Source organism: Serinus canaria, chromosome 3 (assembly GCF_022539315.1).
Source record: "Serinus canaria isolate serCan28SL12 chromosome 3, serCan2020, whole genome shotgun sequence".
Lineage (NCBI taxonomy): Eukaryota > Metazoa > Chordata > Aves > Passeriformes > Fringillidae > Serinus > Serinus canaria.
Window position 1 is genome coordinate 39,998,875 of NC_066316.1, and position 15,107 is coordinate 40,013,981.

The 15,107-nt window shown below is 36.6% G+C and overlaps 2 protein-coding genes across 20 annotated transcripts in view; one reads left to right on the forward strand and one right to left on the reverse strand.

Moving 5' to 3' along the window:
- The window catches only part of DACT2 (dishevelled binding antagonist of beta catenin 2), a 420,082-nt gene that overhangs the window by 94,494 nt on the left and 310,481 nt on the right, over positions 1-15,107 (reverse strand). The gene's annotated exons all lie outside the window — the stretch shown is intronic.
- The window catches only part of AFDN (afadin, adherens junction formation factor), a 115,844-nt gene that overhangs the window by 53,928 nt on the left and 46,809 nt on the right, over positions 1-15,107 (forward strand). For 11 of the 19 annotated variants that reach the window (XR_007777170.1, XM_030236322.2, XM_030236321.2 and 8 more), the window contains 6 exons: positions 4,600-4,661; positions 5,527-5,732; positions 9,537-9,557; positions 10,300-10,445; positions 12,679-12,773; positions 14,696-14,961. Coding sequence is in view for 18 of the 19 variants with exons in the window: in XM_030236322.2 (XP_030092182.2) it covers positions 4,600-4,661; positions 5,527-5,732; positions 9,537-9,557; positions 10,300-10,445; positions 12,679-12,773; positions 14,696-14,961 (796 nt within the window). In the remaining variant the exon portion in view is untranslated. The remainder of the gene's footprint in view (positions 1-4,599; positions 4,662-5,526; positions 5,733-9,536; positions 9,558-10,299; positions 10,446-12,678; positions 12,774-14,695; positions 14,962-15,107) is intronic. The other 8 variants (XM_030236329.2, XM_030236324.2, XM_030236330.2 and 5 more) reach the window with 1 other exon arrangement.

Below are 15,107 nucleotides of genomic sequence, written 5' to 3' on the forward strand. Positions count from 1 at the left end.
TAACAACCAAAACAAAAAACTTCACAATACTTTAAAAAACTCAAAAAAAGTAGTCCTTTGCTTCAATATTCTGTTATTTGTGGTTCTCTATCTGTAAAGTTAGGCTGATAGTCGTGTCACATCATTGCTGATTTGTAGTTAGGCATGTCATATGAAATGAAAAGTACAATTATGTGAAATTCTCATTTGTCAGTGGCAAGATGATGTGATTTACTCTGGAGAGTGAAATAACCAGGTCATTGCTATGTCTACTGTGCTGTTGTCAGCGGGTGTGGAGTCTGTCCTTGAAGGTACTTAAAGATACTTAAAACCTGTCTGGACAGGGTAGTGAGCAACTGCTCTTGTTGACCCTGTTTTGAGCGGGGAAGTTCGATCAGATGATTTCTAGTCTCCTGTCACACCTCAGCAAATCATTGAGAATGTGAATAGAAGTTTTTCCAAATCTTTTTAAAAATACGAGATTGTATTGCTAGCTGCATAAATCAGCTTTTAAATTTAGATGAACAGCTGTGATAAATGCATGAAAGGTAAGGTAAATGTGCTGCAGGGTTAAAATGTGCAGTGATCCAAGTTGTAAAGCTTGCAGTATAAAGATTTTTTGTATCTTTAAATTGATATATTATTCACTAGACAGAAAAGATAATTCAGAGATGTGAGTGGCAGGAAAAAAATACCAAAAAAGGGCAGGAAATTATGCTTCCACTTGAACTTGAGTGTTCAAATGTTCTATAGCAGAGGCATCTTTAAAGTACTTTCAGTGAAGTGAGACTAGAATATAACTCAGTTCTACTCTACACTCCCTTGTTAGAGTGCCTGAGCATCTTCAGATTCATTTTTAAATTTTATTAAGATTGTAAAGATTTAACTCCTTTTTGGATTACTAGTATTTTAATTGTATTTTTCCTCATAAAAGAAGAACAAAGACTTCTTTCTGGACTTTTTATAGCCTGTCAGAGGTTCTTGAGGCTTCTGTTCTTATTATTTCTTGAACTGTGCTTCTGTATGTATATGAAGTTTATTAAATTTCTATGAAGAGGATTATCTTGTGCTGTTGTTCTGTATTTCAAAAACACAGAGCCATCTGTGAACTGTATCTTGGCTTCATTTTTATGGGGGTTTTTTAACATCTTATATTCCTGTTAAAGAGAGTACTCATTGCTAGTTTTACAAAGGTCTTTTCACCATGGTTCCTGTGTGCAAAAAGTATTTTAGAGGCATCTATATCACACTTAAATTTGTGACAACTACAACTTCAGAGATCTTCATCATCAGCCCTGACATTGATATTTTATTTCTGTGTATATCTTAAATGTCTGTAGTATGTGTTGTGTAAAGAGTCTTATTCATCTAAATACAGCCCTTCTATCATGTGCTCTTTGTCAGATACATTCACTGTGTTCATGAGAGTAAGAAATTAGCAAAGTCAGGATGTCAGATTAGGACATGACAGCTTGAACAATGAACTGCCTGAATACATGGAATTCCCCTTTGTGGATGTATTTTGTGGACCTTTAGTTAGGTTTCCTCTGGGATACTCTGGCCTCATTTTTTGAACTCTAAGGACAGCAATTGTGAACTGCTTTATTAGTTTAAAAAAACCAAAAATTCTTCACTGGCAAGTTTCAGGTTCTTCTGCAACTTTCAGTCCACACTGAATGTTCTTGTGGGTACTCCGTGTGTTCATCACTGCTCTATAAAGGTGAATAATAAAACAAATAAGGCTTTCTTTCAGTAACTTAGTGAATAGATTAAAGACCCAAGATTAGAACTTGGCTGCCATGTTTTTTGTATTTCTAGAAAGAAAAAAACCTGACATCTGAGAGCATAACTCCAGTTTACTTACTGGGTATGCTTGTTCTGATTGTAATGTGACTCTTGGAAATCAAACATAATGATTATTCAGTTAAGGATTGTGGTCATACATGCTGATTAGATAACTGACTACCATTAACATGAGCAAACATATAATAAAAATGAGAAAAGAGAATTTTTTGCCTTGGATGCCTTTCAGGAGTTCTTTAAGCTGTGTTTGGTAAAGAGTGTGATGCGATATAAGTGGTGTTAACTGAATACAGATGCTTCCCTTATTCCTTGCTTTAAAAAGTGCCTTAAAAATTTATACATGGTGTGCTGACAGAAACAATCACACAAGGGTGTTTCATTTTTTTCTGTAGTTTATCAGAGGCAATCTAGGAGAATACAGAAATATCAGGAGAATGCATTATTGCTTTTAAAGCGATATTAAAGTGTAATATTACCTGACACTATACTAAGAAAGGAGGCAACCCCTAGTCAATATTTATGGGCCTTCTAAACCTAACTAGACTTTCAGACTGGTTTAGCTCAAAGAATTTCATCACCACAGAGAGGCTTTATCTATAGGAGCATAAAGACAGTATACACTTAAAATGTATCCATTACAATGTGTTATCATATCAGAAGCACAGAGAATTACTTCAACTTAGATTTCTAATGTGCAAAGCTTAATTAGAGAGTATTTCTTTAGTATGTTTTTAGGGCAGGGAGGAAGATCATCTAGTTCCAGGGGTTGGAACTAGATGATCTTCAAGGGCCCCTTCCAGCCCAGACCTATGGCTCCAGGATCTGTTGAAGGGAATTCCTGTTAGGGTAGTTAAATAATTGATTACTTCATCAGTTCCTAGACAACTAATTTACAGATAGAATTACATTTTAAGTAATACTTTGTATTAATTTGGGTCTTATGGCCAATTTCCAGAAGCCTGTGAGCAATCTTGCATTAATATCAGGTCTCATCACTCACGACACAGTGTCTCTCATTGGCTGGGAATGCAGTTCCTCTGTTTGTTCTGAAACTGATCAATATAATTTTGTTCTAAGGAAAATAAAATAAATCATCAGCTGAAATCTGTCACTGGTTTACTAGCCAATTTGTTAAACTGTTTCTATCTCTTACTACCTTTGCAATAATGAAATATTAAAAATTTTTCTGGAGTTGTCATTCTATTTCCATTTTATAATACTGTGTATTAGTAATTTTTCTATGGAACTCATTAAGTTCTCAGTGGAGAAGCACTTTTGATAGTGTGGAAGTAGTGACAAATTAGTTCATTTAAAATTTATAGCAATAAAAAGATAGAAAATACTACAATTTACACACCAGCTGGGTGCTTTTCATAAAGACAGCATGCTGTCATGTTTGAAATGTAACTGAAATGGCAGAAATCTGTGTACATACTGCCATGCTGTGCCTGCTATTCCTTAACTTTCACACAGAAATTTGATTTGGTGAATGCTTCTTCTAATAATGCATTATCTAGGAGGCATAACCTGAATTCTCTGCTGGTTTAAGGTTTTGCAAGTTTGTAAAAAAGCAAGGAACCAACCAAACCCTCACCAAAACCCAAAGGTACCCCGGATTTTTGGATTCAATATGCTAAAACTTAGTTTCGAGCTTTTGACATCAGCCCTCAAAATTATATTGTAGATTTTTACTACAGGAGAAACTACACTGAAAGCTTTTATTCAGTTATCTCTGCCTTTTGGCATAACTAATAATTTTCAGGCAAATGACATTATATGTTACATTCCTTTCTTTATCTAAGTTGTTGGGGAAAGTAGAAAGCTGCCAGTTGTGTTACATGTGGTTAAAATGGTCATTGCATTCAGAAGATGTTAAGCTTTACTCATTTCCTAAAAATAGGTGCCCAGCCACAGAGAACAGCTCAGGTAATGTCTTTGCTTAAGGCAGTAATGGTTTATTACATTAGGAAAAGGTTTTTCACTCAGAGGGTGGTTGGGCACTAGAACAGCTCCCCAGGGCAGTGGTCACAGTACCAGCCTGACAGAGTTCAAGAAGCATTTGAACAATGCTCTCATGTACATGTTGTGACTCTTGGGGTGTTGTGTGCAGGGCCAGGAGTTGGACTCAATGATTCTAATGGATCCTTTCCTACTCAGGATATTCTGTGATTCTGTGAAATATATGTGTAACCTTTTGCAGGCACCAGAAAAGTCAAATCTCTGTTCAGTTTTCTACTCAGTGATTTCTCTGATGGATTCTGGTAAGAAACATCTCCAGTCAGTTTCAGTGAGGACAGTTCTGGGGCTAATAGCTGTTTCTTGATGTAACATAGCAACAGCTAGATAGGGCCAGGATTTGACCTCCTTTCCCTCTTTACCAAAAAAAAGGTCAAATAGGTTGGCTAAGTATTCATAAATTTTGAAGGCATGAAAGGCGGCAAAGTACATTTGTTGTAACCAAGCTGATGTTTCAGGCAAAGCTTCATTCAATTTCTTTCATGTGTCTATGAATAATTTGTTATTTGAATCCTGTAAATGGCAGATGGCAAACTGATCCTATCAGTCTGCTGTGCAGCACACAAGAGAGGGTGCTCATTAATATCACAGACTCTACAGTTCAAGTCTGTATTTTTATCTGTTGTGTTGCTGGCAAATACAGCTTGAATGATTGTGGAGGAAAGGTAAAAAAAGTGTCCTTCTGTAGAAGGTTGTTGTGTCAATATTTGGAACTTGTGTATTTGGAGAAATATGTTATTTTACAGTAACTAATATCACCCATGTGGATTATTTGTTTTAATTTTTCTCATCTTTCTTTAGATCTCAGGATACCCATGGGCCAGAACTGATACTGCCTGCCAGTATTGAATTCAGGGAAAGCTGTGAGTAAATTGTGAAGTTACAATACTAACCTGTTAATGCATTCTTCTATACTGTAATATTTCAGTCAGCTTGAAAACTTAAGGGTGATTTAAGTAAACTTTGAAAGAAACTATAGATGCTAGACAGTCTAGTAGTATAACTTGTTTTGTTGGGAGAGTGACCGGATACTTTAGATATTGAGGCATGTTCATGTGTATCTTAATTCTGATTGCATTTCAACTCCTTATCTTCAGATTTTCAGATTAAATGTAAAAAAAAATTTAATCCCATCTCCTCAAGAGTACGTTGGATTCATTGTCTTCTATATAGTTCTCTATATAGCCTTGTGTAATAGATTGCACCTTGGTCAAAATCCATTTTCTATAAAATCTGATTAGGTTTACATTGTCATTTAGGGTTTAATTTTTTATTATCTTGGTCCCCAGGTTTTCAAGCCTCAGATCTGGTAGCAAAATATGATACTAAAGATTGCCCATACTTCAGATGATTGAAACGAAATAGATTAATGAGCAAGCAAAGACTGATTTTTATTAGTATATGAGAGCTCTGTTGGAGTAAAATTTGCAAGAGAAATCTTTCATTTCCCTGTTCCCTTGAAGATGCAAATTTTCAGTAGATAGGAAATAGTACAGAAATGTTTCCCAAAGATCAGATTTTCTGGCTTTATATGGAAGTGTTTTGTTAGTGTGTCTAACTGTAGTACATAATAGACAACTTACAGTTCAGATTCCTGTATGTTGCTCCCCCTTCCTCTTCTTTTCCCAGACAAAATCCTTTATGCCTCAAGTTATGAAATTGTTTTCTTTTATTTTCTTTCTGTCTTTGGATTTATGACATACTGTTTCTTTTCCTCTTTGTCTGCAGCTGAAGATGCCTTCTTATCTGCCATTATAAATTACACAAATAGCTCGACAGTTCATTTTAAGCTGTCACCAACATATGTTTTGTATATGACATGTCGGTATGTATTGTCCAGCCAGTACAGACCTGACATCACTCCTGCTGAGCGTACTCACAAAGTCATTGCAATAGTCAACAAGATGGTGAACATGATGGAAGGAGTGATACAGGTGAGTTACTCTGCCAAAATAGGTCAAGGGAATTACCTACGGATTGTTGATAATCAAGCAAACTTCTTAGCCTTTTTCTTAGTCTGACCCTTAACAGCAGTTGATTAAGGAGTAATACCTGCATTAACTGCCCTTATGAGGGCCAGTCACTGTTTTTATGTCAGTGAATAATGTCAGTGGTATGAAACTCTCTGCTGAGCAATGTGGGAAGTTAGGGAGTGGCTGTTGCTCTGAAGATGATGTTCCCTGACAAGAGGCGACTCCTTTCTAGAAGGTAAGATCTTTGTAAACATTTCTGGCTGTGAACCCTTATGAAACAAGTTGGATCGGCTTATTAAAGAATACTGTACAGGTAGCATTTGTTTGCACTGATTGATACTTGAAATGAAAGTATTAAAAGAACCATGACTTTTAAATTCTGACCCTGTCACTTTTACAACTTTTGTAGCCATGGAAATGGTTGGATGTCTTGAACGTAAAACTGGACATAAAACTTGGACATCTTGAACCAAGCTGACACAACTGCTTTGTAAAGAAAAATACAAGTTCTCAAATGTTCCAATGTTTTATATGTAGTCTAACACTCTTGCTACTATATATGCAAGACTTCTGCAGAATCACAGGGGGAGTTCTGTTTTGTGTAAAAATTCAGAATAAGATCCACTGGGCTCTCTCTGATATTAGACAATACCTTGGATTGTGTACCGTGCATTGATAAAACAGACTGGTCATTTTCTCAAAAAGGAGAAAATGTATCCTCAGTAATTAATTAATTAAACTTCTTTGTCTGCAGGTTTTTCTCAGAAGAAAAAGCGAAATCTGTTTCTGTATTTATTAAAACAGTTGTGTTTGTTGCAAATAGTGCTGCCAGAGTAGCAGCAAGGACCCTGCTTCACTAAATGCTGTACAGGCATAACAAATGTCAGTCCTGCTTAGAGAATTTACAGTGCAAGTGTTACACAACAGCTTGAGTAAGGGAGGGTAGGAAAGTAATCAACAGGAGTGGCATGAAACTCACAACAAACCAAAATTGTTCCGGTTTTGGAAAGATTTAGTGATGTTTTCAGCAAGGGAATGTTAGCTCTAGACACCTGTGTAATCTTATACAACAAGCTCCTACCTTTCACAAGAGAGACTGGGAGGAAATGTTGTTGTTGAGGACACTTTGCAATAAGAAAGTGAGATTTGCTTTCTATGTACATTCCAAAGTTGATCAGAGACTGAACAGCAGTTTGCTTCAGAAGTGAAGAACTAGTATGTGGCTTTGAATCTGGATGTCACAGTTGTTTGAATCTTGATATCACAGTGAGTGGATATTTGATAAAATGGAAATGGGATCAAAAATTAATATCAGGCTCTTTTATTAAAAAAAAAAAATTAAATCTGTCTGTGTAAGAGAGGAGACTGTGACTGCAGGGGAGAGCATGAGCTGGCAAGAGCCTGCACATTAGCAATTCAGCGGCTAGAATGGAAAGTAAACAGAGAGAAGTACGCTTCAAATATAAACTGGAAGTTACAGGTTTGAATCAAATAAAGTCATTTAGTTTATAGAGCTAATGTATACTAGTTATAATGAACCTAAAACGACTTGTAGTGACAGAGGCAGGTACAGTGGGAAAGCAGAGATAAAGTTTTCTGTTCTTAGTGTTGAATGGCTAACAAGGTGGCTGCTAGAAGATACTAGGGGGGTGGACTGAAACATCAGTTTAATTTGGAAAAACAAATCAAAGCTAGAAAGTAGATTATCCTGTGAAAAATATTCACTCATTGCACTGAAGAAGGCTTCCCAAGTCACATGCAGCCTTGTGGTTGTAAGCAAATGTATTTTCTATAATCATGTTAATACTATTACAAAACTGTTAAACCCAGCTGTTTGCCTGGACTGTCCTTTGTGAAAGGCCATTTCTGCAGCCTTGTAACTTCAGATGCAATCTAATCTCCAACCTAAATATTATGGAAAACATCAGCAAGGAAGCAGTATTTGTGGTCTGTGAAAGATGTTGCCTAGTTTCAAGGAATTAACTGAAAGGAGTCAGAGGTTGCATAGAAATTGGGAGAAGGTTCATTCAAATGTCATGGTGAAAGGAGCCAGAGGAAAGAGGGGAAAATACGCCTGGAACAAAAGAGAAAAACTTTAGTGAATTTCAAGGTTAATAGTCTGAAGGCAAAGAAATACATTGATTCTAGGGATTAGTAAAATTTCTTTAGCTTGGACCTCTCTTAGTGGAGTAGAAACAGTACAAGCTTAGCTAAGTCAAATTACTTCATCTAAGGTGTAACATAAATGGTTGTATTTATGGCTGTCACAGTCAAATTACCATGTAATAAGTTGTATCAGAATAGCTTTTTTGTGTGTCTCAAGTGTAAAGTGTTCCTGCACTGAAGGGGATCTGATGGTGTGAGAGACACAGAAAGCAAATGAGTGGCAAGTGGAGACAGGCACCCAAAACAGGAGTGAGAAGGTGCACAAGCTCCTGTGCTATATTGTGGGAGTGAATTAATGGCTGAGATCTTAATTTTGCCTGCCTAGATCAGAAAGCTATCAAGTCTCTTTGTGAAGTTACTCAAGAAGTATTTGCTAACAAATTAAACTTGTAACTTCATATATAGTATACTATACATATATATGTATAGTATACTATACATATATATATATACACACACATGTATAGTATACTATACATATATATATATATATATATACTATAGTATAGTATCCAAATATTATAGATGACTTCATATGAGATAAGTATAAAATAGGAGAGATCTATGAGAAGGCTCAGTGCTTTCAATAAAAATCCAGGATTAGAAGTTTAGTTCATATTAAAAAGCCCTTTTTTGTATGCTTTTTTTTTTTCCCCAAATCATTCTGTGGCATTTTTCATCCTTTTTAAATTTTAACATTTGTTTGTAGAAGGAGCATTTCCTTTTGTTCTGTGCCAACACATCTTCAGTCAGTTAAGAGTACTTTGGTTGGAAAGGGAGAAGAAATAAAAAAGTGGCAAGTTGGTGTTTTGAGCTCTTAACTGAAATTAAAACAGTAACACCTCAAATATTTGCATCTAAGCTCACTGTGTTGCAGGTGGGGGAGAGTGATCTGAACAGAAAGCAAAAAATAATTAAGAGCTCAGTTCTAAATAATCAGGCAAACATCTGGTGGGTTCTTTTTTTCTTTTAACTCAGTGTAGCTTTATATTTGCCAACATTTAAGAAACTTAGTATGGTATTTCATTTGACTCTTCTGTTGTTTCAAACAATCTTTTTGTTCTTTAATTGAAAAGTCATGTATTAAATCTGTCCTAGGTGTTCTGTGTATTTTGTTTGCTTTTCAATGTTGTTGTTTCGTTGGTTTTTTTTCATTTGGGATGGGGGGGTTTCTGTTCCCTCTTTGTGTGTGTTTGTATATTGTCTCTATTGCAGCAGTGTGGGTAAATAGCTCCCAGGATCTGTTGTTTGGATGGCTAGTTACCCCATTGCCTGCAAAAATTTCTGCAAGGTTTCTCTGGCATACTGAGCATGGAATAACCAGTCTGGGACGGCAACTAGTTTAAGGCATTAATTAATTGAATTAATTTTGACATGTAGGCACTTCAGTTCATAGCTGTTGTGCTACTCGTCCTATTGAAATAATTAAGTTTTTAGAAGGAGCTCAGTTGCATTGTAGCTACTGATTAATGCATCTGTGTATAACTGTGAACATGTGTTGTACCTTCATATTTAGTGTTTGATTTCTAAAGCTTTCATGATTGTTCACAAGTTTCTTTCTTCTATTCTGTTTGATTTCCTTCGTCCGTTTTTCTCCAGGAAGTAGACCAGGTTGATCAGGTAGGATATATTTGCTGGGAACTGATCCTAGCTATGTTGGCTTAGCTCAGTTTCTCATGCTGCTTCCATATCAAAATACAATACTCAAACAGCTGGACTTGAACAGTTCATAACACTCATTCAGCAACTGGAACATGCAGTACTAAAATCCTTTTTTGACTTTGCAACTTTTATGGCATTCCATAATTTCTGCTTAACGCACTTCAATGTGGATATGAAATGACCAAAGTTCTTTTTCTTCCCTTTATTTTCTTTTTTTGTTGTTTGTGGTTCCTATTCTTTGGATTTCATCTGAGGTTGCCTGGCCTGGCATTTGTGGTCGGGAGATGGTGAGATAGATCAGTACTTGATACTGAGTCACGTGGTATCAAAGCCAGTGAGCGCAGTATCAGTGTGGCAGTGGGCAGTAGTGAATATGCGCTTAAAAGTGCACAGATTACCAGATACTGCATCTGCTAAGCTCGTAACACTGTGTAATTTGATGCTTACCCTGTGGCTTCCATTGATGTGGCTATTGGCAATTTATTAGCATTTCATGTGTTCAGTGAACATGTTAAAATTGAACATAGTAGTTACAGCAATTGCGGTATTACGTACAAACATTTTGCAAATATCTGGTATCTGAGAGATGTTTGGTGAAACGGGAAGAGGTACTGGTCTATCTTTTGGAGCCTTTTTAAGCTGCCATGCTTTATCAGAAAATTATTTCCCTGTATTATTTCTTGCTTCTTTCCACTTACAGAAACAGAAGAATATTGCTGGAGCCCTTGCCTTTTGGATGGCAAATGCATCAGAATTACTCAATTTCATAAAGCAAGACAGAGATCTTAGCCGAATTACTGTGGATGCACAAGATGTTTTGGCACACTTGGTTCAAATGGCATTCAAGTAAGGCTATCAAACTTCTGTTTCAATTACCATTTTCTTTTGTTTTTGTGATTCATAGAACAACTTCACATTTCTGCCAAATTTTAGATATTGCAATAATATCCTTTGAGTATTATTAAATACCTGAGAGGAAAACTTAAAAGAATGGCCTAGACTTACTTCTTTAGACAAATGCCCTGTTTTGTGAATATGGATCACTGAGTTGTGCACGAGTTTCATCTGTTAGATGGTCTTGTGATAGTTGAGTCTGCCAATGATAATTTTAGGGAACTTTAGTTTGTGTTGATTGCTTTCTCTTAACTTTCCTCACAATTTCACATTAAATTTAGTTTTGCTGTTAGTATGTAAATACATAGGCTTAAATATTCCTGGGTCTTTAAAGTAATGAATCTTGTGCTCTTTAAGGGCTTCTAAATATAATCTACTTTAATAATTCTCATAAATAGCAATTTTCACAGGTTATTTTTGCACAGATTTTTCTTTGAAAAGGAAGAACAGGTTTTGGTTTGGAGTAAAAATCAAGCTATACTTGTCAGCTCAGGCAATAACAATATTGATTAAAGGAAAAATTGAATGAAATAACCAAATGGGAAGGGGAACCCTCAGAGGAAAGTGTCCTTGAGTAAAGATAACAATATTGGCTGAGCACAACATTAATCAAAAAGAAAAGCTTAATTTTTGTTCATATGCAGATTTTTTCCTTCTCCCCAAGCCACTACTGAACAAGTATTTCACAGCAGATTTGTCAATCAGAAACTAATGTTTAGCGATGTCCCAGTGTACCTTGGGTCACTTAGACCCAGCCTACTCCCACTTGTAAGATGACTATTTTAAATACAGTATTTTTATTTTTCTGTAATATTAAATACTGTATTGTGTGCTCTTTTTATACTGTGACAAGTCTGGGAGAGCTAACCATTGGTTGAACAATTTAGCTTTGAGGGGCTGTGTTTCTCAGAAAAGCAGTATGTATAGTTTTTGAAATATTGTCATTGCTTTCTGAGCTTCCAAAAGGTTTCAGGGGAGCACCAGACCCCTTTGTATGGATTCCTGTAGATTCCTTTTTTTTTCGCTATTGGTAAATTTTGGGCAAGTAGGGTATAGCAAGTTGCTATTTTGACAGTCTTTCAATTTTTATAGCATCTCTGAATCACCAGTTGTTAATGAAGCTGTGCCTTTTGCCACAGCTCAGTGTCTTGAATTGGTGTCTTAAAATAATTTCCTGCTACTTTATTGGCCGGGTAGTCATCAAGGACAGAATATTTCTGTGTGTAGGAAGGCATGGTGCTGTATTTATCTCTCTACTTTATGAGCAGTCTGGATGCAAAATTAGTCTTGAATTTTAGCTGTGTGGATTTTCCCCAAGTATAGTGTAACATGGCAGATTCCAAATGCATGTATTAAACTTCTGGAGACCCCTGGAATGTGGACTTAGATGGTAAATAAAAAAGCAAAACTGAAGCATAAACAGGAAGAAGTGCTGTGAAAATGTCACTTGATGGTAACTGGTGTACTCCAGCACTGGTGGAAATTGCCATGGATTTAATTTCTAGCAATTGTATTTCATTAAAAATGCTTCCAGTGAAACAAAGGGAGAGCTTTAGAAAGCCATGAAATATTTTCCTGTATACATATGTTTACAATCTGATTCCTTTTTAGTTTCAGTTCTTAACAGAAATATGAATTAGCAAAAACAGAGTTAAAGAGAATGTTTAATTATTTGAAGAGAAAGGATACTAAAACAGATTTTCATTTTGGGGTAGTTAAAGTTAAGAGAAATAAAAGAATAAAATTTCTCACACAAAGCCCTGAGGTCATTTCAGGATTTTGTGTGTTGGGTGTTTAAGTACTACTCTTGCTAGATTTCAAAACTAAGAAAAATCTATTTCTGTTTAGATGAAATTATTTTTTCAAACTTATGGAACCCAGGATTAGCCTGACAGCATCTCTTCCTGTAGCATATGACTGTCTCTTACTAGTGTGGTAGCAATATTTTATGTAAATACATATTGCTTGTTCCCAGACAACCTAATTGTTTGTGCAACGTTTCTAGGAAATTTATGGGAAAATTGGTCTCCCAGGCCTTTTAAAAAGTATTATTTGGTTTCCTATAATCATATTCATAACAGAATTTTCAGGAATCTTGTAATTTGGTAGAACTCTTCTCTTTAGAACATTTTGTAATGAACACATAGAGGATTTAAATTTCACGTTTTTCCCCATTCCCTTCCAGGTACCTGGTTCATTGTCTGCAGTCAGAGCTTAATAACTACATGCCAGCATTCCTGGATGATCCAGAAGAAAATAATCCTCAGAGGCCTAAAATAGGTTAGACTACCTGATCTCTGCTGAATTTGGTCCCTTAAACCTGTATCCTCCTTGTGCCAGGGATTCTGAAAGTGGATGCTGTGCTCCAGATGCAGTCTTGCAATGCGGAGTGTATAGGAAGGATTGCTTCCCTCTCTCCCTCCTGCTAGCTGCACTGCTGCTGACTCAACAGCTCAGTGTGCAACTGGATACCTTTCAAGCAATGACACACTGTTCAATCACATCCAACCTGATGATTACTAGGATCTCTCCATAATTTTCATCAGGGATGTTTTCTGTTCAGGTGGCACCTGTCCTGTGCTGTTGCACAAACTTACTCTGTCCCACATGCAGGACTTGACAGTTGCCTTGGACCTTTGTGAAATCCCTGTCAGCCCATTTCTTCAGCCCTTCTGATAAATGCTGCTGCTCTTCAGCATATCAGTATTTTGCCCCCTCTTGGTATCATCTGTGAACTTGCTGAGAATGTGCTCCATCACATTGCTCAGATCATTTATTAAAGGCATTAATTAAACAGTATCAGTCTCCCCTCAAAACATGAGGGAAGCCCCTAATCTGTGATTGACAACTGGACATTGTATCTGCAAAGCCACCAAGTCCTAACGTCCAGTCATGTGTTGCCATCAGTTTATCCAGTCCTCACCATGGCAGTTTCCTCCCATAACTGTAGAGATGTTATGGGAGAACGTAATCAAGAGCCTCCCAGCTACTAAGGTCAGGTTGACTGGCCGTGTAGATTCCTGCCAGCGTTCCCTACTGTGATACTTGAAACATGATGCTTGCCACCAGAACACCCTGCTCAATGTGTGCTATCATCCTGTGTCTGTAATCCTGGCTCAATGACTGTGCTCAGGCTTCTACTTCCTCAATAATTTAAGGAAAAGTGATCTGCAGAGCAATTAAACAGAGCATTCTGTTGAACTACGAAAATTTCATAGATACTTTCTGGTATTTTAGGTATTAAGCTTTCTGTTCTTGCTTTTTCTCCTGCATTGAGCCTTTAAGGAACACTGAAGACTGTGTTTGCAGGGCCATGTACTGTGAGAGTACTTCTGGGGACACAAATCCAGAAAATGTAGCAAACTGATACTGGAATAAAAGCAGATGCTATTATTATTTCAGTTATTTTTGAGCTGTATTATAGATTTCTTATAACCTACAGATATTTTTTCAGACACAGTCCTGAGTTTCAATTCTCAAAAAAACTAATGGTCTCTACAAAAGAGATTTCCAGTTAAAAGTATTGCTTTAAAGAAGACCTGGAGGTAAATGTGTTGCTTCCACTGGGAAGCGTATGAGGGTGTTTGCTCTTGGTGATGCTAATAGAAGTCCCTGTTGCTTGCTACGTAATATTGCAGTGGAGTAATTGGAAAATGGGATTTTGAAGTGTTTTAAAAATCTGATGTGTGAAAAAAAGGTGCGTTCTGTACTTCAGCTGCATTGTACAATGCAAATAACTTCAGCTGAAATTTCTAAGTACTTAGAAGAAGCTATGGAATAATTAGAATATGCATTTGAAACAGTAGACTATAAAGGTTGCGTGGAAGAACAGAATATGAGCTTGTTATAAAAACTAACAGAAAAATCAGTTTACTGAAGTGAGAATGTGATTTAAACGTTGGGTATAGTCAGTTAGTTACTTGTATAATAAATATTTTCTCCAATAATTTATCTTCATTTCACGGGTTACGTTCCACCTAGCATTTTAATGTTGCTCTGTCTTTAAAATCATGGACCAGTAAGTGTATTTCTGAAAGACACTTACTTTCATAAATAAATACATATTCTTAAATTCATAATTAATTAAACGTCAGTTGTGCCTAGCGTTTACCAGCCTGACTCAAGTGTCATTGTGTTATTGCCTAAACCAGGTGTATGCTGCAGTTTGTGAACATGAGTGACTTCTTGTTTTATCTCTGTAGATGATGTGCTGCATACCTTGACTGGAGCCATGTCCCTGTTGCGACGATGCAGAGTAAATGCTGCTCTGACCATACAGCTCTTCTCCCAGCTCTTTCATTTTATCAACATGTGGCTTTTTAACAGATTAGTTACAGCCCCAGATTCAGGGTTATGTTCACATTACTGGGGAGCTATCATGCGCCAACAGCTTGGCCACATTGAAGCCTGGGCAGAAAAACAAGGTTTAGAATTGGCTGCTGATTGCCACCTGAGCAGAATAGTACAGGTGAGTGTGTTTGTGATTAACACTTCTCACATATTTGTATATTCAAAGACAATATTTGCCTATGCTGTGTTTCTAGAAAATAGCATGTGGACAAGTATAGTTTGAGTGAGTCAATCCTGGAATGCTGAGGTAACACTGAGGTAAAG